Here is a 27,436-nt window from a genome sequence, read left to right as displayed (position 1 = left end):
GTTCCAGCAATCCATGTCATTAGTCTGCTTGTTTTCAGCAAACTGTTTGCAGGCTTTCTTGTGCATCATCTTTAGAAGAGGCTTCCTTCTGGGACGATAGCCATGCAGACCAATTTGATGCAGTGTGCGGCGTATGGTCTGAGCACTGACAGGCTGACCCCCCACCCCTTCAACCTCTGCAGCAATGCTGGCAGCACTCATACGTCTATTTCCCAAAGATAACCTCTGGATATGACGCTGAGCACGTGCACTCAACTTCTTTGGTCGACCATGGCGAGGCCTGTTCTGAGTGGAACCTGTCCTGTGAAACCGCTGTATGGTCTTGCCCACCGTGTTGCAGCTCAGTTTCAGGGTCTTGGCAATCTTCTTATAGCCTAGGCCATCTTAATGTAGAGAAACAATTCTTTTTTCAGATCCTCAGAGAGTTCTTTGCCATGAGGTGCCATGTTGAACTTCCAGTGACCAGTATGAGAGAGTGTGAGAGCGATAACACCAAATTTAACACACCTGCTCCCCATTCACTCCTGAGACCTTGTAACACTAAAGAGTCACATGACACCGGGGAGAGAGAAAATAGATAAATGGGCCCAATTTGGACATTTCCACTTAGGGGTGTACTCATGTTTGTCGCCAAGGTTAAGACATTAATGGCTGTGTGTTGAGTTATTTTGATGGGAAAACCAAATGTACACTGTTATACAGGCTGTACACTCACTGCTTTACATTGTAGCAGAGTGTCACATGAAAAGATATAATAAAATATTTACAAAAATGTGAGATACTGTACATTGTTGGGGGTCTGAGGACACAATGTATGCGCTTGGACATCTGTTTGCAGTGACTTTAAAGATGACACTATGCCACCCCTGTGCGATTTACTTGCAAGAGGAGCAGAGACAGCCCTCCCATAATGCACAGTTCAATCAATGAGGTTCCAAATAAATTTCAGTGATTAACTTATACAGTATGCAGGGGCAACCAAGCTTATCTTGCTTGAGAAGCTAAATGCTATTGACCCCATACAATGCATAACAAAGTTAGTGAGCTGGAGGTACAACTCCCAATACAGTCAATAAAACTGGTTGTAAATAAATATACTGCCATACCGGGAGTCATTTTTTAAAGGCAGTTTAATAGTTTTTGGCGCATGCATTTGGTTCCATCAATAGTACCATATGTAACAACTCCCATGACCAAAACCCAACCGGTCTATGAAAATGACAGAGCAGCGACCAATTTCTACTCACCTGAATCTCTCTTGTCCCGCGGTATCCCAGATCTGCAGCTTGATACGCTTGCCTGGCTCGATTTCCACCAGTCTGGAGAAAAAATCCACTCCCACTGTGGGATCAGACACCTGGGCAAAGCGTCCTTCTGTGAACCGGCGGATCAGACACGACTTCCCCACCGTGGAGTCTCCAATAACGATAAGTCGAAACTGGTACAACCAAATGGCTTCCATCATTCAAGCTTCGTTTTTAGGCTTCTCTTTAAAACGTAAGGTCTGGATGAGGAGCTACCAGTACGGATAGGAACCTGGCCTCTGAAGCGAAAGAAATAAAGACTAAATTACGCAGGTGCTTTGGGATAGTTAGTGCCTCGAATGATAAAGTCCAGGATTCCTGCAATGTTCCTACTCTAGAAAGTGCTGCTTTTCAGGGCTATTAAACCCAGATCTGTGAAAAACATTAATTTTGAAGGGTCGTTGGAATTCTAGCCATTTCTTCCAAACGATCAAGACAATTATATGATTATATTTAGGTGGCCGAGAAATTCCTTACGACTGCAGCAAATCTCTACACAAATACAGCCCTAGAGTCTAGGGCGATCTAGAAAGTGGGTCACTGACAGGGGGTAACAGGTGGGTATACTAGGCACTAGGCAGGGCCATGCTCACAGATAAGGGGCAGGTAAAGGGGTACTTGCCCTTATTCTTCCATTCTCAGTCCAGAGTTCAGGCAGTCTTCATTCTGCAGCAGAGACTTGATATACCTGACAATACGGTAGAGCCTATACCCTACAAAGAGAACTAGCAGAGGATGAGGCTTTCAGTAGACAGGCCTACAAAGGACACCTAATACACACTGCAGAAAAACGTCATGGAAGATTAGGCAAGGCAGGCTTCCAGAACAAAGCAAGGCCAACGCAAAGCACCCTGTCCAGCCGGACTGCGCAGGGCCAGGGTCTGACAGGCAGCTTTACGGGGCAGTGCAGGCCCAGACACCCTACTCTAGCTGTGGGAGGCCAGGGCCCAAGGCTGAGAAGGCAGCTGGGGGCGGTCAGGGTTCAGGAGGACCCCGCTATGGATTTGACTAAGCAGTGCAATCTCAGGCTGGAAAGCCGGGACCCCGGCTGTAGATTAGCAGCACTCCACATGCAGAGACTCCATAGGCTTTCTTTACAAGGCCGACGCAGGACCATTTGTTCTGTCAAGACTCAAAAACAACGCAAATGGCACAGAGCCTCCGGGGAGCGCGCGAACCCCGCTGGATCCGCTGCCCTGTGAGAAATACAAGGTGTCTGCGGCCGCGGTAAGATGGAGAGATGTGTAACGGGGGCGCTCGGCTCACTGAACTGATGAAATGGCAGCAACATCAGCACCAAACACTCTGACTCATCATTGGCATCAGCAGCTACCGTAATCAACGGCCTACAGCGGCCTGTCCTGCCCCTACCGTAATGTCTGGTATAGCCTCGCCCACCCTTGCACTACAGAAAGATGGCTGACAAACGTCTGAAAAGTACAATGAATCCAACACCTCATAGATTCCACGCTTAATATTTCAAGATAGAGCATACGTACTTATGTATGGAATGAGCAAATCATTATCCTCGTGAATTTGCAAACGATATTTTTTTGAAGTTTCTCTTCAACAGTTTGAGGGAATAAATATTAGTTCTCCTCCAGCTAAACAATGGGGCTTTGTTGTTTTGGGAAACCTAACAAGAGGATCGTTATATAACTGCTTGTGTGGGGTCAGCTGAGCTTATATATAATTTACCCCCATCTCTGCCCACAGGTGCTTCATACTAAAGAATTAACTCTGTGGGTGCCACGAGAAAGAAAAATATAGGCATTGATTTTTTAGAATTTGGATAGAAACATATTGCCAATTCTTAAAGAATATACACCAGAATTTCCGTGAAGGGCAGTATTGTGACACACACACACACACACACACACACACACACACACACACACACACACACACACATATATATATATATATATATATATATATATATATATATATACATTGTCCAGATCAACATTTTGTCACAACAAAACCCTTTGGTCCCGTGTTGATGAGGTTGGATCCCTAACTCACCATACATTGATTTAATGATAGGGTTCTTCTGTTATAAAATGTCTTAAGAATAGTAGGACTAGAGCAGATTTTACTCCTAATTCACATATACTCAGCATCAGCTTGATAGGTAACTCATATAAAAAAATTCTATGACTATAAAGTGTAACTGTATAGCGTTATTACTGGATAATTAATTTAGTTTGCGGCTGTTGTCTGAAGATACGCCACCACCTAAAACCCTCTGCACCATTTACGCCTTGAGGAGTTGAGAAAAGGAGCTGACTGGTGTTGAAAGGGTGAGAGGTATGGCCAAAAGTCATTCAGTTGAGCCCCAGTTGGGCTCTCATGAAAGTATTTTCTAGCTTTCAACCATGTGATAGAGTTTATCCTTCTTAGCAGGTAGTACAATGCATTGTATGTTAACACACATTGTCAATTAATGGTTAACACAATTGCACATTGTAGCAAATGCTATGTTACACAAGTAACGCAAAGAATCCTTCTTTTATGTGAATGTGAACAAGAAAAAAGGTTCTGGCCCAAGTCTAGCAACTGCTCAGCAAATCACTTGTAAGACATTCGCCGGGGCAGGCTGGAGCTCTATCACCTGCATCACTGAATTGATAAGAAAGAAGGTATGTTAACGATCTGAGTACCAGAAGATGCTTTATTTCTAGTTGTTAACCCCTTCAATTGTTAGTCTCGCTACATATAGCTTGTAAAACATCCCCTTTTCTACTTATACAACAAAGTATCTCAACTGACGTCTTCATTTTTAGATCCATGAGTTGGCCCCGCGTTTTACACATATTCTGGTTCTAATAATGTTATTTTTTTAAAAAAATTGGACACTGCCGACACCTTTTGAAGAGGTGAATCTCTCAGATGAGTACTGGCAGGGCTGTAGGAAGCGTGAGGCACTTGCCTCGGGCACAGCTGCCGGCCCTGACCTCTGCATTATGTTTGACTCTGCTTCTGGATATCTCCTGTCTGTACCGTGTACCTGTTTCGCCCCTGTGCACACTCTCACTGCTCAAGTGATTACTCCATTCTGTCGATCTGAGCAGTGTTATTTTGCAAGGGTGTGCGCCATCTCTTGCAACTCCTGGTAAGTTCATGCAGTGTGTGTGTGTAAGGCCAGTGTAGTTACCGTATTTGCTCGATTATAAGACAAGGTTTTGTTTAGAAAATACCTCTGAAAAATACCCCTCGTCTTATAATCGAGGTCGTCTCATAATCAGACCTCAACCCACTTAATGCCACTCTGCCTCCAGAAATGCCTTTTAACCCTCTATACGCCACTCTGCCGCCTGAAATGCCTTATACCTCCCTATATGCCACTCTGCCCCATAATATGCCTTTTAACCCCCTAAATGCCAGAGTGGCATATAGGGGTATAAGACATTTCTGGAGGCAGAGTGGCAGATAGGGGGTCAAAAGGCATATCATGGGGCACAGTGGCATACAGAGGGTTAAAAGGCATATCATGGGAAAAAAAATAAACGTACATTTTTCGTTTATTTAAAATAATTTAATTAACAAACTGGATGTTAAAAACAAACAGCAGAATAAAAAAAAACTTGAGAAAAATGCATTTCTTGTTTTTATTTCCCAACCTGCCCCCCCCCAGTTATGCACATCTGAGCCCCGGCTTGCCCCACTGCCTCCCAGATATGCCTTATACCCCCAGATATGTCACTCCACCCTCCCCAGATTTGCCTTATATGCCCTACATCCCCTATATGCCTTATACCCCAGATATGCCACTCTGCCGCCCCAAATATGCCTTATAACCTCCTATATGCCCCTCTGATATGCCACGGTGCCTCCCAAATATGCTTTATACCACCTATATGCCACTGTGCCCCTGATATGCCACTCTACACCCCCCAGACTTACCCCCTGTGCTCCAGACTACTTGGTGTCTAGTAGGGGAAGCCGGTGAGTGTCTGTTCGATGCGCACAGACAAACCTCTGTTGCTGGATGGCCATGTGACGTCGGTGTGCCATCATAGCCCCAGCTGAAGTGCCGGCAGTAGTGGAGGCTGTCTGTGCGTAGACGCTCACTGGCTGCCAGAGAGAAAGATCCAGGTCCCCTGCAGCCTTGCGGCAGATCCTCTTCTCTGGCAGCTGGCGAACATTGCGCAATGCGCGCAGACAACCTCTGCCGCTGTTAGCCTGTACTTCCGCCAGGGCTTCTATGGTGGAGTGCCGGAAGGTCATGTCACGCTGGTGCCCCATCATAAAAGCTCTGGCAGAAGTGGAGGACAGTAGCGGAGGATGTCTGCGCGCATTGCACAGACGCCCCTGGCTGCCAGAGAGAAGGATCCAGGTCCCCTACAGCGCTGCGGAGGATCTGGGTCTTAGTGTTATTATCCAACCTCTATTTGAGGTCGGATTATAAAACGAAGGGTATTTTTCAGAGAATACCTCATCTTATGTTCAATAAAATCGATTCAACTAATCGATAATGAAATTTGTTGGCAACAATGTTCATTATCGATTAGTTGTTGCAGCCCTCGTTTTTTGTGTGTTTGTAAGCTAGTGTGTGTGTGTGTAAAGGCAGGGGAGTGTGAGGGCAGTGTATTTGTATACATGTGTGTATGGACAGGCTTGTGTAAGGGCAGTGTATGTATATGTGTGTGTATGGGCAGCTGTGTGTGTAAAGGCAGTGTCTAAGGGCAGGTGTGTGTGTATATGTGTGTTTATGGGTAGTTATGTATAAGGGCAGTGTATGCGTATATGCGTGTTAATGGGCATGTGTGTGTTTATGGACAGGTGTGTGTGTTAGGACAGTGTAAATAAAATAACCTCTGTAAAAAAAAAAATAGTTGGGGGGGCACAATTTTCCATTCCAGCCTCAGGTTCAAAAGGAGCTAGCTACTGCTCTGGGTACTGGGCAGGATTTATCTGAACCTGATGAGGTTACACCCCCTGAATTCAGTAGATTTAAAGGTCCTGTTTCACCTACTGTTAAAAGTAACAATTTTATAAATAAATGCAGCATCAGAAGCTCTATTCTTTATTATGTTGATTACCCCAAACCTTCCAAGAAATAATTCATTAAATGCATCAAATTGTGCCTCTGATAATTTCTCAGTGAATGCATATTTGTCACATATCCCCCAGCAGTCCTGGTTTCTGAAAGACAGTCCAGATTTCCAGGATATGTATATAGTGAACAAAATCATCTATTTGTGGTAATGTCTGTGATAATTTAATTGCATATTATAGTTAAGAAGGATCTCAGCATAATTATGTACAATGAATTTATTATACGGCATAATGTCCTGCAATACAGTGCCCATTTAAAACAAGGAAACACGACCCATTTTATTTTTTACCCCTTATACAACAGTACTAACACGTTTACTTCAATTGATTAAGATTCTTCAATTTTAGGCCAGGCGAGCATGGCTAGCCATGTGTGATGAGAGTTGATGTGAGGTTGTACTCATCAAAGTCTGGCTTGCAGGATGTGAAATTCAGTTTTCAATGGTGCTACAAGATGCAAATTGTTCATGTCACGGTTTCTAGTTATTGGCAGTTCCATTGTATTTCTGACAAAAAAAACCTCAACATTCTTGATGAACTTGACAAATTTGTAAAGTGTCTAAAAAACACACTCTTTTAAGTGTTCATAGTTAAATACTCTGCCAGTCTCCAGTCACAGAGACATCTGGTAGATCATCCTAATTTAAGATCGATCAAGTGCAAATCATATGCTGATATATATATTCCAAATATTGCTTCTTGGATGTAGGTATAAAGTGCTTTACCATAAAAAGGCACCCTGTATCTGTAAGTTATGTATACTAAATTCCTTAAAAAAATAAGTCAATTTGGAAAAGCAGTCTGGTATCAGGCAGTAGAAGTCCGTAAAAGATTCATTTCAGAAAGTCCTAGTGTAAATTTTAATTATGAAAATAAAAACTCCTGTAACAATTGCATTGGCTGGTCTCTTACACCAAAGGCTTATTTGAATTTTTTTCTCCCAGCCAGTGACCTTAACGGAAGTGATCCTTCAATCCACTCATTTGGCGTGTGTACCATTTCCTGCCAGAAGGCCACCTCTTCCTGAGTAGAGTCCATCCAGTCCACGGCGATCCCGTAACTGTAACCTTGAGAGCATACCGCAAAGAAAGATCAACTATTAAAAATTTTTTAACAATAAGTTCAATGCTTCTCAAAAACAGGGAGGTTTGACCCCAGATTGTGTGGTTGACTTCCATCTGGGCATTATGTGTTATGTTAAAGGGTGTGTGTGATGTGGCCAAGTGGCTAAGGGAAAGACAGTAATGTCCTTTAGCTAGAACTGGGTCATTAACTTAGAGGTGCAATACAGTTGAAAATCAACAATGACAAAAATCCCTTTGTTACCCTTACCTGAACCAAATCCAAGTCGAATTCCTCCTAAGAAGTGATTGTTTAGTTTTTCATGATCCCAAACTGTCAACTCAACACATGCATCTTTTAGATCCTCAGTGTGAAAGCCATCATAGACAATTGTGTGATTGAAAATTGGATTGGGATCTTTCTTGATCACTCGAGTCTTCTGATAACTCTTCTTACTGGTGTCGGGTAGAACATAGCTACCAAAAGATAATTAGAGTTATTTCAACAAAAATGTATCAAAAATATTAAAAATCATTTAAATGTAAGAAAATAGTGAAAACGCCACGCAGAGCCGCACATACGTACATACAAGAGCAAATCGCTGTTTATTTTGGTCACCGGTAGCCACAACATCAATCAGTATTTTATAATTTGTAGTACTTGATCTGAGTAAATGGAGGAGAATAATACTTATAATACAATGTGTTGTGTTATACTATACTATGTTGTAAAAAGGAGGATGTCTGCAAACTGACTGCAAAATACCAAATACACATCAGGGACTAATATAAAGTAATTTACATATATTTGCTCTAGCCAGAGGCATGAAATATTAAAATATAGAAGAACAAGGAACTGTTGCTGCCATAGCTTTTAGCTTATGTCAACCTATTTAATGAAACAACTTAGAATTTGTACTTTTTTGGAGTTGTTTTGTTGATATTTAGTTCACTTAATGCAAGCTGAGATTGGCAGCAGCCTATGGCAATTATCTCATTAATTTCCTGTCTTGAAGTGATAACTATTGCCCTACAGAGACTGGCAACAGCAATCAGCAACTTACCAAAGGTACAGAGTGTCAAGAACCACAGGGATCCAAACCTGCAACCTTGTGGAATCTAGGTGAATCACCTACCCACCACTCCACCAGGTGGATCTTGGATCACGGTCTCCTTCTGCCTCTCCTTGGACCATGCTGTTCCCTAATGCTCTTGAAACACCTGCCCCTCGTTTGGTCAATTAAGGCTCCATATAAACCAGGCATCAGCCCAGCCTTTTTGCTAGAGCATTGTGTTCCTGGCCCTGTATACTGACCTACTGTGTTTCTGCATCTGATCTGGCTACTTAAACAATCCCGATTTGTGTACCAGACCCCGGCGTGTCCCAGACGTACCTACCTGTCCGGCTGCTTCCTAGCCGTCTGCCCTGCAAGTTTTTATCCTGCTCTCTCTGAACACCTAAAGATGGCGCCCAAGAGAAAATCTAAAGCTAAAGTAGAGCACAGTCCTGAACTGGACACATCAGCCTGCCTACAGCCATGTTCTGAACCTGAACCTGCCCCTGCATTGAGACTCCTACCTGATCCGGCACCGAGTGCCCTGACACAGAGATAAGTTAATCGGAAGAATACTTATACAAATATATATTTATATACCTCTAGTTATGTTTATTAAGTGTGTGGAACTATGAAATGTATTAATGAAAAGCAACCAATTTGCTTTAATGAGAAAATAAAATAATAAAATATCACTGAATTAGAGGTTAGTTGACCTAGCCCTAAGGCAGCAGATTTAGGTGGAAGCCCCTGAGTGGCTTTACTAGAGGCTTATCACCCTACTGGGCAATTGGCCTTCCTAGTAAACCGCAACTCTTAATGGGCCGATTAAAAGCCTTGGAACTGGCCCAGGTCTGGGCCACACACATATTTGTGTAGAAGATCAAAACAATAAGTAATAAAGCAGACATGATACAATTACATTTCTAGAATCATATATATGTTGATCAGAGGTAGCTTCAGGTTTTTAGAAACCTTAAAATAAAATGTCTTGGGTCTCTATCTTGAAACAAAAAAGCATTATGGAAGATATTATTAAAAATTGCAGTATTCCAGTGACATTTATGCCATAAAGGTATAATATCCTCAACTATCTGAATGGGTTTAAATGGAAGAGCCACATCTGGTTACAAACTAGAATGCATAATTGATAAGCCACTACTTACCATTTTACAAATGAGTCCACCCCAGAAAGTCGCAGCTGTGGCAAATCTTTGGTGTCCTTCACCCAAATAAGGACCTCTCCTGAACTGGGATGTTTTGGACCTGGAATATAAGAACAAATATATTTCCAGAAATTATTTCTGTCACATTGCCTTTTGAGATTACACAGTCTACAGAATAACATATTTAAATAAGAAAGGTCATAATTTTCCATTGCTGAATATTAGCCATAGTTGGGATACTTTCGAAGAGACCTTACGAACCCCGGTACTTCTATTAATGCACAACATTTACCAAGATTGCCATTATGTAGAGCTGCTTAGTTCATCTTATACAGCTGGATCTAAAAATATTTTTAAGTATATCTGCGAGGCTCATGTCTGCTAAAAACCTGTATGATTAAAGTAAAAAAAGGTCTGAGCATCTGTAAAAGTAATCATTTGTTGAAATTAGTTTATTTTGAAGAATTATCCACAGCTCACACAGAGAGGTCTCATTAAAAGGCCAACGTTGGTAAGAACAGCACCATATGTGGAGTGTAATGAAGCCTCTTTGCTGGGTAGAATCACATTAGACAGTTTTGACTATGGAGATGCAAGATGTTTCTTAATAAAATATTTTATTGATGATTGCATAAGATTCCCTTACATAATCTAACTACAAAACAAAGTATGAATGATTTGGAAAGAGAGAATCTAGATACCCAAGCTGTAATAATAAGCCGGACATCATAACGAAAAGACTCGGCAAAGATACATGCTTTCTAATGTGTTGACATCAGTTATGTACTCTGGTGTCCAGCACAGCTTTGAACACACTAAAAAAAAAGTTGAATATATCTCCTGGAAATGTTTCTTCGATTATGCTCAATGCAACTGTCCTGCTAATACCGGTATATAATAGGTCACTTAGCAGGACAAGGATGGCCATGTTATAAAGCCGTCATAAATAGGTAACCAAGTTATCACATAGGAAAACCATTTTACAGAGGTTTTTTTGTCCATCAGGGCAGTTTAATCTCCAAGATTGGAAGGATGTATAAAGTGTTGCCAACTTTTATTCATTTCAATGTATTTCTCCATTTAATATACAGTGAAACAGTGGTAAATAAGTAAACAAATCAAATCCCTGTCTGTAACTGAATGCAGCCTTCATCACACTGCCGAGAGAGAAATCATAACACTCATCATGTATTAGCATACTTAACACTTTAGGGAAACATTGCAGTTATTTCAAGAGCTTATCTAGGTCCTTAGAGCCGACAGCAGACTATGGTTCATGATATATCTTACCAAGACTCCCAGGGGGAATGTATTTTATTGCCAAATTCATAGTTCCTCTGTGATCCACACCATTCATGGCTGACAAACTCTGCAAAAAGGGTACCCTATTATTTGACATTTCCTAACGTCATAATGTAAAAATGGCAAACTAAAAAAAAAAAAGATTGTTTGTGGAGTTCTTACCAATCAAATAATGAAATACGCACAAATGCACATTACACTTTTTCAATAGGCAGACAAGGCAGTTTTTTTTTATTAGGAGCACTTTAATTTTCCTTCCGCAGCACGGGGTGCCCTTTCGCATCACACAACAGTTAATGACTGTGACATACACATTTCTTCACATGAAAATCTGTTGCTATAATTAGCTGGTAATGTTCTTGTAAGGTGTACTTTATACACCTTTCAAAAGTACCCTAGTGATCTAACAGAGAAGCATGAAGGCAGCCGGCCATTGCTGGTGCAGTCTCTTCTCCTGCTCTTCAGTAAGTAGTCTATTGTTACAGACAGACATAGATTTCCTTGCTCCTTCTAAATAACTGGAAGTACTGTCTGCCCCACCCATGGATCCAACAAAATGGAAATAAGCAATGATAGGGGCTCTAAAAATGTATTTAGAACATAAGGGCCACACGCCACATACATAGTTGTACCGCATCTTCTCTGCAGCCATTTTGTTGTGGTGTAGGGATGGTTAGTATACATACCCTGGGTTTTAGGGTGTACCAGTTAGGCTTTGTATTACTCCAGTCCCAGCTGGTGAGGTCAATCTCCATCTCACCAAGGAAGCTGTTTCTCCCCAGGGGGTCGTTGTGCCACACAGAGAGGTTTAGTTTCTGGATCAGCAGAACCATTTTCTCTATCTTGTACTGGGAAAAAAGTTGAGATCTGATGGTTACAGGTCACAGTATGGGGATACAAAAAATGATCACACATTTTGACTTCAATAGAGGTAGTAGAAGTATTATTAAACACTCATCCACAGACAAGCCAGAAGGCTTGTTTTTCCCTCAGAAATCTCATGGTGTTTCCACAACCACAAGGGATTCTGGGTAGGCGCATGCAGATAAGGTTAACAATTATCACCTTTGCCTCTATATCCACTTTATACATGGATCCCTTAAAAGTAATTGCCCGCTGTACAAGACAGCCTTTACACAAAACTCAGGAAGAGGTACAATAGAGGAGATACAGAAGAAAAATACAATACATCTAGTCAAACCTGGGAAGGTGGTAAACATAGGATGCCTATTGATTAAACACAAAGAATCAATTCACCCAACTAGCCAAAAATTACCCTTAAAACTTCATTATAAACTGGGTTGGTGGTCTTTTTCTTCACAGATGTTTTCCTCTTTCCCATTCTGGCTTTGTCTGGGAGAAGATAGGTCTTTACATACCTAAAATAAATTATTTGTGTTAGAGCAAGTGTCATAAACTTCCTGGTGTCCTCGCAGTCCTCCCATGTGACAAGAAAGTATGTGTGTCTTCTGAGACAAAAAAAAAACACTTTTCTTGTAAAAGGTGTGAATCTGAGAGAGAGCTTTACATTTTTAGATAAGAACTTACATCTGGAGATTACCACAAACCTCCATTAAACATACTGATAATCATACAGATATCCATGTTTTGTTTTTTTGTTTACTGTTGAGTAAACAGCTTAAGCAGCCAATCAGGAAAGTACTCCAACGGGAAAACATTACGCATATGCACGGACCTGCAGGCATCATTCACCAGGGTCAGTGCTGGACCTGTTTGGAGGGTGATGCATTCAGCCAAATGCATCTGCTTCACAGCATTTAGCTGGGGGTGGGGAAAGGGTCAAATGCATTTTCTGAACACCCTCGTGCATTTGCAAGGGGACCACATAGTAACACAGTAATTTAGGTTGAAAAAGACCTAAGTCCATTGAGTTATATCCTTCTACCCAGCCCTTCTGCTTTTGATGCAAAAAAACCCTCCAATTAAGCTACTTTTCGAATCTTTGCCTCTTAGCGGAGGGGAAATCCCTTCTTGACTCCAAAAGGCAATCAGATTCCCCGTTGGATCAAGAAGCTCTAAAATATTAATATTTATTCTGTCATTTATAGCCTGCTATGTTCTGCTTTTCTAAAAAGATATCCAGACCCCTTTTGAAGCCATTGAGAGCATCACCTTTATAGCCCTTAGTGTAAAGAATCCCTTCTTTTGTTGTGTATGAAATCTTCACTCTTCCGGTCTTAGAGGGTGACCTCTAGTTCTTTGTATATTTCTGTAAATGAACCGGTCACTGGAGAGCTCATTATATTGGCCCTGCACATAATTATACAATCTTATAATATCCCCTCTAAGACGCTAATTTTGTAGTGTATAACTTTTTAGTCTCTTGGTAACTAAGATCTTCCAATCCCCTTATTAATTTAGTAGCCCTACTTTGCCCTTTTCTATGTCCTTTTGTAAGGACTGGTGCGCAGAACTGCACTGCATATTCATTGCACACCCCAAGCGCATGCTGAATAACTATCTTCACATGCTTACACCTTAAAACTATTTGCACAGTTTTAATACACGGCAGGCAATCACGCCTGAATGTAAACTTACATCCCTCAGACTTGTTCTTCTGGTCTTCTAAACATTGCATAACAATGTGGACACGCCTAGACTACATTTGTACTTAAGGTAGGTGTGTGAACGGGGTGAACCTTGCACATCTGTGTACAGTGACATTTTAGTCTGTACTACATGATCCATACTCACACTACTTTTAATCTATTAAATCAGATGGTGTGATCAGTCACAGCAGGGCACAGTTTGTTGTACTTGTATACTGATACTGTAGCAAGGTGGGGGCACACTATACCCAATTCACCTATACCTAAGTTGATCCTCGTACAGTATTTATCATTCCCGTTGCTTATATGGCTTTTAATGTCCACTTATTTGTTTCAGATAGGAGTTTGTGATACGATAATATGACAACTCCTAGAACCCACGGTAAACTGCAAAAAAATTATGTAGCAGTGATTGCCACAACTACATGCATTACTGTGCGACATAAATTCAACATAATCAGCCTCATATTGCTCTACATATCTGCTTCCCCACCTTATTACACACGAGCGATCTTTGATAGTTTTGTGCTGTGAGCACCAATAAAATTAAAAACAGATTTGGCCATATAGTGTGACGGAATCCCCAATATTTATGCCTTAGATAGGTGCTTTTTAAATGGTATTTGCTAGCTATACATTGAATTCTTGCTTTGTTTTGTAATTATTGGTCTTTATTATTCTAGCAGCAACCCATGGATCTGAATGTGTATGCCTTTTATACTATTTTTGTACACTCTCCTTTCTGTGTTTCTTTATCCTATTTAATAAGAAATTTTATGATATGAAATACAATGCAAACATAGAATCTGACAGCAGATAACCATTGGGCCCATCATTATTATGGTCATGGGACAATAGTAATATACTTTAAACCTTATGTGGTCCTTGGTCTTGTCTGATATTCAGACTAGCCCTAAGTCACTTGCATCTCTTGCGTGCTTAACCCCTTCAAGACCAGGACGTACCTGGTACTTCCTGGTCACGTGTCATCAGCAAACCAGGTACGTCATTGATGATGATGGTGAACCCAGTGATCCGTGGCAGCCAATCCCCCTCAGTTCCGTGCACGTGATCGCTTCTGAAGCGAATCACGTGTACGGAACTAGGAAATTTAAATGGGTACGCGGTCATCTAAGCTGACCCTCAATTTGTAGACTATGACTTACTTTCTTTTGGATTACACTGTTGCTCTAACAAAGGAGCAGTCATTATTAACAATGGGTCATAACAAATGTTACAAGAGGAAACTCATTATTAAAATAATAATGCATTTTTTCGGGGAGGGTTAGGTAAAATAAACCACTTGAATCTTTAAATACAGCATATCTAGAATATGTAAGAATACTAACGGGTCAGATCGTCCTTTCTTTTCATCCACCACTGCCAAGTCTTTACACTGAGCCACAAATATCTGGAACTCCCGATTTTTCTCATCATAGTCCAGGGAAAACTGAACTGTTCCCTGTGCATCCACACTGCCAAAGTCTCCGCTGTACACACTGAGGACGCTGTTACTCACCTGAAAACAGGAGGAAACAAAATAACAAAAAAAAAAAGTGAAACTATTTAAAACAATGCCTCTGCCAGGCAGTGGCAAGACGGATAGGCCCGGGGGGAGGGCATTCCAGAGGATAGGGGCTGCCCTTGAGAAGTCTTGTAGGCATGCATCAGAGATGGAAACCAGAGGAGAGGACAGACGGAGATCACTGGATGAACAGAGGAGTGTATTTAGAGATCAGCAAGGAGATGTAATTATGGGAGCTGCTATGAAAAGCTTTGAAAGTAAGAGTCAATTTTGAAATGAATCCTGAAGCACACAGGCAGCCAGTGAAGAGACTGACAGAAGGGAGAGGTGTTAGGGAAGCGACGGGAGAGGAAGATAAGTCTGGCATCTAGTGGCCAGAACAATGCACGCTTACAGAGGAGACCGATGCCATATCAGAAGAGTTGCTTCCACTGCTGTGGGTCTTCCTGTGCCTCTTGATGTTGAAGCTGATTTCAGAGGCAGTGTCTGATTCGGTCTAAAAAAGGAAAATCAAAAATGGACAAGATTCTAAAAAAACTCCTTTCTATCTGCTGCAGCTTTATGGAACGTGAACCATCTGCAAATCCTCTTTTCTACACAGTGGCTGCAGTTGATCTAATTGTAATAATCCTGTTATTGAATATGTTTTAATATTTACTCGTAATATATATATATTTTCCTTAATTGATAATTTAAAAAAAAACAACAATCCAAAACTGAATTCAACATTTTCAAAGCCTTTTTTGCCTGTTATTAGCCAGGTTAGTAATTATACTTGAAGATGAGGCTGAATTGGTATAGCAAAGATGCAACATTAAGCAACCTCATTTGCCTCGGAAAGTAAAACCATCCACAGAGCAGGTGGAGGATATACTTGAAACATTATGTACGTAGGCCAGAGTGCAACAATAAACTCTCTACAGCAATGAAGGCATTAGTGTTAGTGTGTATACCTCCGACAGCAGGGCAGGGGTAGATCTGCTCAGTTCTTTAGCCCTTTCTGGCTCCAAAAGCTGCTGACTCGGGGCCTGGGGTTTGTTATATGCTAAAGAGGAATGAAGAGGAAACAAAACATACATTGGATTAGACATGATACCTACGCAGACTCAACATGTTCTTATAGGAACAGAGCGCTTGTCGTGTCCATTTTATTTTTTTTACACAAAAAAATGTCTGTCAATTAACTAGTTAAATATATATGAGAAGGAACATTGTTCAGAAGTGGCCACCAACAGTTTTTTCAACTATGACTGTCTACATAGATGACTCTCGCAGATTAACGTATCAAATAATTCCATGTTTCGTTACCATATAAAACATAATTGGAACCAAATGGATAAAAATCAAAAACTAGCATCCTCCTGAACCCATATTTTACAAAACTCACAAAATATTTCTTTAAAGTTTAAACAAACCTCAAGGTACAAATGAAATAAACCCCGTAAGGACCAGGGCCGGCCTTTGGGGTGTGCGACCTGTGCGACCGCACAGGGCGCCACACTCCAGGGGGCGCCGCCGCCGGGTCCTCCCCCGCCGACGCTGCTGCTGCCGCCGCCGCCACGGGGTTCTCCGCCGCCGCGGGGTCCTCCTCCGCTGCCGCCCCCTCTGCACCTAAATGAAAACGTTGTTTTTTTTGTTGTTGGTTTTTTTTAACTTTATTTAACAACCTCCATGTTAAATAAAGTTTTTTTTAACTTTATTTAACATGGAGGATGTTAAATAAAGTTAAAAAACCAACAACAAAAAAAACAACGTTTTCATTTAGGTGCAGAGGGGGCGACGGAGGAGGACAACCCCGCGGCGGCGGCGGCGGCGGCGGAGGAGGAGGACCCCGTGGCGGAGGAGGAGGACCCCGTGGCGGCGGAGGACCCCGCGGCGGCGGCGCCCCCTGGAGTGTGGCGCCCTGTGCGGTTTGAAGGGGCAGAGGGGGGGTAGTTTGAAGGGGCAGAGGGGGGGGTAGTTTGAAGGGGCAGAGGGGGGGGTAGTTTGAAGGGGCAGAGGGGGGGGTAGTTTGAAGGGGCAGAGGGGGGGGTAGTTTGAAGGGGCAGAGGGGGGGGTAGTTTGAAGGGGCAGGGGGGGGTAGTTTGAAGGGGCAGAGGGGAGTAGTTTGAAGGGGCAGGGGGGGTAGTGAGGGGGGGCGCCAGAGGAGTAGTTCGCACAGGGCGCCGGAACACCTAAGGCCGGCTCTGGTAAGGACAAAGGCATTTTTACGGATGGCAGAATTTTCAACATTTCTGCTATGTACTTCGTCATAATTTCCCTCTTTCTCATTCAGTCTACCCACACAAATGATATATTGTTTTATTTTTTGGGACAAGCGGGATTTAATAGCATTTTTTAATTGTATAGTTTAGCATGAAAAGGTGGTACAAATGTGATGCTGGACCTAGTAATTAGGCCCTAGTAATTAGTCAGGCAGTAAACCCATGGGCAGTGGTGTACTATGATCTAGACGTGGCAGGTATGGGTCATGTGAGATATTACAGTTGTGGATTTTATCTGTTGAGAACTTACTTTCTGTGGTTGTATATATATTCACCATGCTCTTAGCGTTGCTTACACCGCTGGCCCGAGATGCAATAATGGCTTCAGGATGCTCATCAGTATTTGTTTCTGGGAAATAAGTAGGTATAATTGAATAAAATGATCTACAAAATGAGATCTATCCATACTCATGTTTTTACAAGGGGATTAAAAAAATATACTACTACCTGGACCTTTCAGCAAGATTTAGTCTGTTGGCCAAGAAATTATGTCACAATTATGTTTAGGAACTTATTGTACATGTATCATACGTGCATTGGTCATAAACTATTTATTTACATCACTGCCTTTTTAGAATAGCAACTGGTCCATACTTTATAAGTGATTTAGTGCGTGCTGGGATTCATCCCCAGATTACATCTGTCTAGATCCATAACATTCCATCTGCAAATATGTTTTAAATGTACAACCATGATACTTCTACTGGGATTTGTGGTTCACCAAGAAGGATAACATGAAAATGATGCAAAAAAACTACATAGAAACTATGTAATGTTTTACCAGTTTGAAGTGATGTGTTCTCCCGTTTGTCACTTTTGCGTTCACCTTCTTCATCAGAAGAGACAGCATCTATTAAAATTTTGACTCTGCTATATAGGGATTCTTTGACCTCTTGCTTTTTTTCTGGCACAATTAATTCATCCACCTCAGTCTGGGGTTCATTAGGTAATTTTTCATTTTTAGGAGATGAAGGTGAGTCTGCTTTATCTTCCTTGTTAACTGTGGACATGCGAACTGGAAGCTTTGACTTCTTAGAGCCTCTAGTAACACTCGCGCCACTGTTTTCTTCACTATGTGAGCTTGTACCATTGCTTTCAGACAAAGAAGTATTTTTGGAAATGGGTGAGCCTTGACTCTTGCCATAGGTTGACCTTGGGATCAGGGAGGATGAGCTTTTTCTTGGTGGAGTCCTGTGGACCATTTCATCTTCACTTGATGACATAACTGGTGCTCTATGTGGAAAATGCTTTACTCTGTGCTGGGGCTCAGGCCACTCTTCGTTTGTTTGTTTTTTGTTGGACTGAACGGACACATGATTATTCGGCTTAATTTCTGTCAGCTCTGTTTCAGAATTACTCTGCCTGCCTGCAGAGGTTTCCCAAAATGTCTTCAGTGACCTAAACTGTTCTCTGTTTACCATAGTTTCTTGCTCTGCTTTGTCCTTCATGGACTGAACGGTGAAATTTGCACCTGATTTATCCACATCTGCTTCAGGTGAGGAAACGCTTGATTGTCTAGAGACAACTGGCTTCTTGGTACTGCTGTCTGACTGATTCAAATACACTGTAATTTCAGGCCTACTAGGTTCTTTGCTTGTCCTTCTTTTGACTGGTATTTTACTTGGGCTGCTTTCATCCTTTGGACTTCTTCTCTCAGGCACAGGGTGTTTTCTGGTTGAAGTGGTATCTTTTGGAGTGGAAGTCCTGAGGTTAATGTCATCATCATTATCTCCCAGGTCTGTATATGAATTTTGTAGAATGTCATGATTCTCTGAAAACACACAAGATTACATTTGATATAGTACACTCCCCATACTTGTACATTAACACACGGAAGCATTTTGCATTAGCTCTTGTCCAAAGTGCATTTTTGCTACAGCTTAGAGGTGTGGTGTTTCTTTAATCGCCAAGTCTCAACACCATTATCCCAATACCTGGATTTGTATTGTACACAGATCTTCAATTCTGTGTAGAATATTTCTTTTATTCAGAATATTTGAAAATCATTTATTCAACTCCCACTTCTACTTTTGGGAGAACTATACAATAGGAGACATCCACAGAGGGACGAGTCTCCTCCTATCTTTATAATTGTAGTGAATAACTTAAGCATTATATATCCATTGCTTGCAAATAAATATAATAAATTAAAACACAAGTGTTTAATAGTGATTAGAAAGCACATTTAAAACAGGAGTTAACATAATTTGAAGACATATTTTTATTTTTTATAACTAAACCTTTCACAGTCCCAAGCTTTATTCTTTAAACCATCATGCTCAGTAAATGAGTTATATTGTTTGTACACCATCTTACCAATTTATCTACACATTGTTTGTGCGAATTCAGTGGGGGAGGATGATGAGTTGAAACAATATAACCCATCACATCTCACCTGAAAACTAATGGTTTGCTGCCCTTTGGCAGATGAAAGACACTGATGTAATAAGTGTGTTACCATTTTCACGTAGACTCCACTTATCTGCGTTAGGACTGGTGTTATGTAAACTATCCACAGAGTCCACAGGCACAACCTCTGTAAGGCTTCTTCTCTATAAAGTAAATTTAGAGAAATAATAAAAACAATGATGTCATAAACCATAAATAAACAACATAATGCATCTTTAATGAAATCAGCCCTTTTTGAATTCAAGAATTAAACACTTTTTATCAAATACACAGCTGGTCCCCAAAAGAGGTAGTTTAATGTTCTGGTATATGAATTTAATTAGGGAAACCCTCCATCAGAGGCAGGGTAATTAATCAGGTGACTACAATTCCCAGAGTGGTTTTATCTCCATAGTCTGTTTCTAAAATGTAATTTTTTTCAGTGCTGGGTAACCACAGAAATGAGCAGCAGGAGAGCTTAAGTATATTGCTTTAACAAGGATGACAAACTTGACATCTGTAATTCAGGGATTTCCCTTCAATAATGTACTGTTCTGGCCCTTAATGACTTTTGTAAGACACACTCAAGGTCTGGTGGTGTGTTGGATGTGTTCCAAGTGACTTCTTCACAGAAATTATTTGTGAAACTGAATTCTAATAAACCAATGACACACATCACAAGTTATGTGTATGTACATGGTTTACTAGCCACCTTTTTCATGTTTTAACATATAGAGTAGGTACAGTGAGGCTGCTTGCAGTGCAGATGTTTGCGTGTGTATCAGCATGGATGTGTGTGTGAGCATGGATGTGTATGTGCGTGTGTACAAATGTGTATGTGTGCGTGTCAGCATGGATGTGTGAGTGTGTGAGCATGGATGTGCGTGTGAGTGTGTTAGTGAGTATGAATGTTGGGGTGATTGTCTAATTCTATGGAAAGGTAAGAGTGTGTGTCAAAATGTGCACCACTGCGTATATAAGTCACTGGGGGAGAGGCAAGGGAAAGATGGGGAAAATATGCCAAATATAATAATGAATAAGAGTAGGGAGAAAGGAAAGAGATAATGAAAGGGAAGAGATACAGGGAGAAATAAAGAAAAGAGAGAATTAGATAAAGATGAGGAGGAGAGCGATAAGGAGAAAAAAAGGAGAAAAGAGAGAGTGGAAAGGGAGAGATAACAAATATGAGGGATAATGAGAAGTGAGGAAGATAGGGAGGAAAAAAAAGGAGAGTAAAATCAGAGGAGTGATAAAGAGAAATGGAAGAGATGAGCTAAATAAAAAGAGGAGATACAATGAGAAAGGGGGATCAAAGTAAAGGGGAGAGATAAGACATAAGGAAGAGGTAGAGAGAAAAGAGAGAAAGAGGAGGAGTGAGAAGGAGGAGAGGAAATTTACAGAAAGGGAAGAGTTAGGCTAAATGTGAGGCAAAGAAAATGGGAAGGTAATACTATAAAGAGAGCAAAGAGACATAAAAAGGAGAAAAGAGATTAACAGAAAGGGAAGACAAAGAGGAGAAGAGATAATGAGAAGAGGACTGATAAAGAAAAATGGGAGAGATAAAGAATGAAAGAAGAGGAGGGCTAAACAGCAAATGGAGAGCTGAGATAAAGATAACTGTATGAGATAATGTGAAAGGGAAGAACCAAGAGGAGACCTGAGGCTTTGAGAGGAGACCACTGAAGGTGCAATGTGAGTGTGGGATAAGTTCCATGGATGCAATCTGGGAAATCCCTGTAGGTAGGATCTGGGTGCTGGGGTCCTCATGTACATATTATACATTGGATGAATTTAGAAATGTGTGTATATGTGCAGTGTGCGCAGCGTCCACTACCAAAGATGACTACACTGCTATAAAAACTGCGGTAGGCTCTAGCCTCGGATCTTTTGTAGACCTAGCAACACTCCTGGGTAAGTATATGTCTCCAAAGCAAGTACAGCACAACATCATATCCTGTCCAAGAACATTTATGTGCGAGATAATAATCTAACTGCATTCCAAGTAGCCCCTGAATATATTTATGGATTGTTCTTATATTGTAATAAAATAGACCAAGCCAAAAAAGTTTCAAGATCATTTTAAGCTCTATTATAAAAACAATATTTAAACTCAATCACCAGTAGCCAATTAATCATTTATGTCATGAATGTCAATAAATTACTTGTTCGTAATTATTCTACCAAAAGGTCAAAATTGACAACGCGAACAGTAGCTCACCTTATTGGATACTTGATGTGGGAACGACGGTTTTGCTTGTGTTTGAAATGTAGCTCCATATGTCTCTGTGTCCCCATTACTGATACTGGAACAAAATGTTATAAACAAGGCTGTTTATTTTTTTCCTGACAACGAATTTTGTTCATAAATCTCTTGACTGTGTTACACAATTCCGTTTGTTTTTCTAATTTGGAAACTTAACTCATGGGAAAAAATGTTCATTTTGTTGCATCCTCATCCTCATTTAGTAATTATTCTTTAGATGCACTAGAACATATATCAGACACTTGTAATGAGACTCAGCTTAGATGTAAAACAACTACAGCTCTCATTATGCCTAGGTAGTTTCTATCATGTAAAAAAATAGGACCATTTAATAAATATATCATTAAAAATAGTACAGACAAGTATATTGCCTTTATTAGAGCTTTTTTTTTCACTGTATGGTATTTATTTATTTTGGGTCACATATTTGGGAATATATTATTTTCAATATATTTTTTAGATGTCTTCTTTGCTCACCCACTTTATATATTACTTTGTTATATTTAGTTTTTGGGTATATTGAAGGAGGACACCTTAATGTGTGGTTTGCAGCCTGTTTTATTAGCGCTTATTGGTGTATATTTACCTTTATCTAATGGCTGACAACATCGACCTCCCGACTACCTCTTTTCAGACATACCACAGAGAAATTTTATAATACCACATTTCTGTGTAGCTTTATAACGATATTCATGCAACTTGCATATTAAGACACAAACATGTAATATGTTATAAAGAATGTTAATGATTATTTATTGTTTATTATTATTATTATTATTGTTTCATATAGCGCTATCATATCCCGCGGCGCTGTACAATGAGTATTAAAGACATGGTTTGCTTATCAGCGCTTTGGACTTTGTTTAAGTATTACCCATAACTACAAACTGTTATTTCCATAAAGTATCACCTCTTATTTCCTGCATCCACAATGGGTGTTGCTGAGGAAGACGCATTTCTATCTTCTGGGCTCCCACCAGCAGTTCCATTATTTTGACCTGTCAAAAAAAATAAATAAACCATGTTTTTTAATCTATTTGATCTACAAGAGCGACATCGCTAATGGAAAAAAACAGGCATGTGTGGAATCAAAAATAAAGAGATATTGTATTCATTAAAGGGGCACTCCCTGGCAAAATCAGCACACTATAGACTATTAACGCTGATTTCAGAGATAGTTCCTTAAACCGAGAGAAACTGGTTCTTTTAACAAAGAGCGTTCTTGGGTTGCCAATCCTATACTTTTTCAGGGATCAGTGAAGCATCAGGAAATCTCACCAATTTAGCTATTCATTAAACAGGGCCAACTTAGAACTTCTTTCATATGGAAATCACTGAAATGAAATGTTTCAACCTGCAAATTAACAATGCTTGCCAGTAGACTTTATTTATTGACCTGCTGATCAAGCAACAAGTCTCAAGCAGACCATATGATTAAAATAAAAAAAAAAAATAATAATGTTGATTATTTGGTTTGAAGTGTAGATTTTGGGACTGTAGTTATCAAGCGGACTATGTTTATTAAGCTAATATGGAACACATTTTCCATGTGTGTCCAGGTTAAAAAAAAACATTGAGGGCCAGCGAAAAAAATCATTACAGCAACATGATGTTATTTATGTATAAATCATGTCATATTCTGAATAATACTAAGTATAACTGAAAAAATTCCAGGGTGTGGTTTACACCAATATAAGGTAAGTAAGGTCATTCTCATTTCTTGGTCTTCTACTATAGCTTCATGAAGTCTGATAATCAGATATAATGTCGCATAATGGGGAGTATCCGGGCTCCTCAGTGCAACCTTTCTTTAACAGGGCGCTGGGACAAGTCTCCCTTGTAACCGGCCCATTTACACTACAGCATTTGGTATTCACACCGTGCTTCCTCACGAGGTGGAGTGCTGGCATAATACCACGGTGCTCAGCAGAGAGGATGCCGGCATGGAGGTAAGCTGATACAGGCGATTTAAGTCAAAATATTTTTACCCTGACTTATAAGGGTTTTCATAAAGACTGTCAATGCAAGCATTATGAAAGGGTTAATATTTAAAGTGTGGGTCTAAGAAGGTCAAACATGCTTTTTGTTTGCATAAGGAGTTAAAAAGACACATAGCCAGGTGAGAAAAAAACGTGAAGACTTCCATTACAAGTGAATGTGGCTTGAGCCACGCATACATCTAACCCAGAGTCTGTCCGCCATGCTGCTCTAGAATGAATGAAACATTAATGAATGACGCTCTCTGCAGATTCTTGAAGGAAACGAAACAAATGCTCCTCAGGTGTGTGGGAACTGTCACCTTCCTGGGTTTTGGCATAACTCCATTTGTTTGCCAAGACTATAGCTTATTATTTTTTTTACCAGATGATTTATTAATTTCTTGTCCTTGCTCTCCTCGCCCCATACTTTCAAGGCTACCTGGACCATCCAACCACTTAACAAAAAGGAACAATCATCCAAAACCTGAGAAAAGCAATCTTAGACATCATTCCTGTAAAATGTGCATAAGGTGTATTTCTATCACACATGCACTGCTTCATTAAAATAAATTCCTTTACATAGGTTTATGCATCATCCAAGAAAATCATCCAGCGATGAGTGACTGTGATGTCATTCCTAATAAAACATGTAAATAATTTAATAAAATAAACACAAACACATTTAGTGAGATCCATTTATTTAATAAAACAAATGGACTGGTGATCGTTTGTGGCCTATCCTTTGACTCCGAGTCCATGTATGTACCATGACACATATGTAATAAATTTATTTAAAAGAAGGGGGTTTTAAGAATATTATTTCGTTTAAGTTAGTTTTATTATCTGCTTTGGCATACATTGGATAAAAAATATTTTGAATCTTTTTTTAATCATTATATTGGATTTACAGTTTGCCATAAACAAGGTGTCAATGAACAACTTAACAAGTACTGAAACAAATAAACTGTAAACTTATATAATTGTCACCTAAATCTAATCATAACAAAACTATTAAAATTGTCTTGACTCAAAGGGTTATAATATTTCTTTATTCTGTATACATACTCATGTGTAATTCTTAAAGAACTGCGTGCAATTCCCACCGACTAAATGTAAAATAAACATTAATTAAGATAAATGTTGCTGCCGCTGGGCATGGTGAGAAGCCAGAGCAGCGCAAGCTCAATTCTAAGTAGGATTTTTTGTGGGTCAGAGCTGTGGGCTGAAAGGCTTATGCAGAGAATTAAGCCTAAGAGTCTAAGGTACAGCACTGCTTAGCCTTCTGGAATTCAGAGATCCAGAGGTCAAGTAACTTCAGTTTTAATGATTGTTTCCTTTTTCTTAAAAACTCCAGTGGCCTTGCTGTGTCTTTAAATGAGATATGTGGATGAGCTTCATCTATGATCAAGTAAACATATTATAAAGGGGGATCTGTACGCATGCACTTTTCCCCTCACACACTTCGCACATACCTGTGTACCCACACACACACAGACACCCACTCTCACACAACCATGCACACACACCTCAGTGTGGAGAGCTTCTAGCCATACACTCTCTGGCACAGTGACCACATTGCCCAGGATTTCTAGGCCAAATTTTATACATTGCTGGCCCACACATGAAACTTTTGCTCTGTGGTATGTGGCATGTATTAATGTGAAATGTACTTGTGCCCAGTAAAAAATGGTCGAGGCAGTCACCATACTCTCCAGCCATGCAGCCCAGGTAATAGCTAATTCATTCCATAGCCCCCAATGGAAAAGAGGCTATGCGGAATGACATGCTGTCAACAGCTCAACTATTAGTACATTCAGCCCACTCCCTTATTTTGAACAAGTACCTTAAAAAAGGTAAACAGCACAGAGCCAACACCCTCGCCACTGTCTGTCACCGCAGTGTCATGTCAGCAAAGCTCTCGGCTGAGACACAGGGAGTTACTGAACCTGATCCGTTCCAGGACTTCGGTTTACCTACTTCCTGTTTAGGGCTAACGTAATTTGATATTGGCAAACATAGGAGGAGACCAAAGGAGCGGATAAATGGAGCTTTTTGCTGTTTGCACTGGCACCATCCCAGTTTAGTCAATGTGGAGCAATAAATAGGATTGGATTGGTTGCATTTCTCATGAGAAAACTAAATGAACAGGTAACCTAATAAACATCAGAATAGAGGATAAAGAAACGGTGTTTTAAATACCGTTAGGCGATTCTCATTTTCAATATGTTGTTTGCTTTCATGTATTTATTGCCAACGTGGTTAAACTACTGGACTAGAACATGTCTGTGTAATAATGTGTCTGCTTATACAACACTTTACACGCGATATTAATACAATTTGTTCTTCGCTTTAAGGAAAAGAACATGCCATATTCAGATCAAAGAGGTTTTTTTTTAACAGGGTCTTCATTTATTAAGTATTCATTTGTATTTATTCAGGCAAAGATGGAGCAATTGGTGGCTAATTTCTACCAAGTAGTAGAATTAAAATTGCTCCAGTTTTGCTTTGATGCATATGATTCTAAATACATATGACTTCAGTAATAGACCATCAAACATAATGCCATGTTTCTCATTTCACTATATCCACATAGCAGATTTTATTTACTGCCATCATTGAATGGTTTATGATTGTCACCATTAAAACTAACAGCACATCTAAGTGATTTGTTACATGAGTGGGAATAAACTCGCTAGCCCTGTCATTCAGAGAGAAGAATCAGAGATGAATTCATGAAGCATCTTCATGAAACTGCTCTTGCCAACCTTCCAGGCAAGGCACCCCAAGTTGGAGGGCTATTTCTGAAAGTCATAAAATCACATAAAGAGTCGTGGGAACTCAAGCCCCAGTCCTAGCAAAACCTCTAATACACCCCCTACGATGAAGGTATGTACATTAAAGTGCTCCCGATTGGCCCCAGAGCCAGGTCCAACATTAGAATCTTTAGAACATATGACCCAGGCTTCCATCTATCACATCCCAACATGGTAAAGTGTTACTTATGGTACAAATGGCTACCCCCTCTTCTCAGATGTCCCCAAGTTTAAAAGGAAAAGTATTTTCTCTTTCCCAATGGACATACACTAATTTCTCTAGGATGTCTCAAATTAAAAAAACGCAACTTTGGTGAATGAATCTCTGTTAAAGATCAGTGCTGGGTTGAGTCCAGCCCCCCTTTAAATGGCCAATCTAGGAATTCTATTTCTGTCTCTAGTAATTTAAGGGTCGTCTAGCAGAAGATGGCAGCCCAAAGTTTCAGTATTGTAACTCAAAAGGGGAAAATATTCTACTAGCTTGGCTTTATTTGACAAATTGGAACATTCACTCCTTATTTTGCAAAAAAGTAATATGCAAATATGGTGCAAAGTTTTGTTTTTGTTATAAGAATCATGTGAAGTCTTTATGATCAATGCTACATTGGCCAAGTACCTTACAGCCTTCTTTACAGTTTCTGTTTTAAAATTACAGCTTCATCCTCCTCCCTAGTATAATACAAAT

At 40.2% G+C, this 27,436-nt stretch overlaps 2 protein-coding genes across 3 annotated transcripts in view; both read right to left on the bottom strand.

Moving 5' to 3' along the window:
• The window catches only part of RAB39B (RAB39B, member RAS oncogene family), a 6,086-nt gene extending 4,377 nt beyond the window's left edge, over nt 1–1,709 (bottom strand). The window contains exon 1 of the mRNA XM_053473570.1: nt 1,248–1,709. Coding sequence (XP_053329545.1) covers nt 1,248–1,465 — 218 coding nt within the window. The 5' untranslated portion in view covers nt 1,466–1,709. The remainder of the gene's footprint in view (nt 1–1,247) is intronic.
• Nucleotides 1,710–6,566: 4,857 nt separating this feature from the next.
• Nucleotides 6,567–27,436, bottom strand: part of LOC128503470 (synaptotagmin-like protein 4) — a 34,142-nt gene continuing 13,272 nt past the window's right edge. For both annotated transcript variants that reach the window (XM_053473566.1, XM_053473565.1), the window contains exons 4-17: nt 22,870–22,957; nt 21,915–21,999; nt 19,767–19,860; nt 18,090–19,079; nt 17,559–17,657; nt 15,998–16,089; nt 15,439–15,540; nt 14,869–15,038; nt 12,226–12,328; nt 11,636–11,797; nt 10,938–11,016; nt 9,648–9,747; nt 7,698–7,903; nt 6,567–7,432 (exon numbers count right to left, since the gene is read on the bottom strand). In XM_053473566.1, coding sequence (XP_053329541.1) covers nt 7,287–7,432; nt 7,698–7,903; nt 9,648–9,747; nt 10,938–11,016; nt 11,636–11,797; nt 12,226–12,328; nt 14,869–15,038; nt 15,439–15,540; nt 15,998–16,089; nt 17,559–17,657; nt 18,090–19,079; nt 19,767–19,860; nt 21,915–21,999; nt 22,870–22,957 — 2,516 coding nt within the window. In that variant the 3' untranslated portion in view covers nt 6,567–7,286. The remainder of the gene's footprint in view (nt 7,433–7,697; nt 7,904–9,647; nt 9,748–10,937; nt 11,017–11,635; nt 11,798–12,225; nt 12,329–14,868; nt 15,039–15,438; nt 15,541–15,997; nt 16,090–17,558; nt 17,658–18,089; nt 19,080–19,766; nt 19,861–21,914; nt 22,000–22,869; nt 22,958–27,436) is intronic.

The sequence above is a fragment of the Spea bombifrons genome, chromosome 8 (assembly GCF_027358695.1).
Source record: "Spea bombifrons isolate aSpeBom1 chromosome 8, aSpeBom1.2.pri, whole genome shotgun sequence".
Classification (NCBI taxonomy): domain Eukaryota; kingdom Metazoa; phylum Chordata; class Amphibia; order Anura; family Pelobatidae; genus Spea; species Spea bombifrons.
Note: the sequence above shows the minus strand (reverse complement) of the source record. Positions and strands in the feature narration are given on the sequence as shown.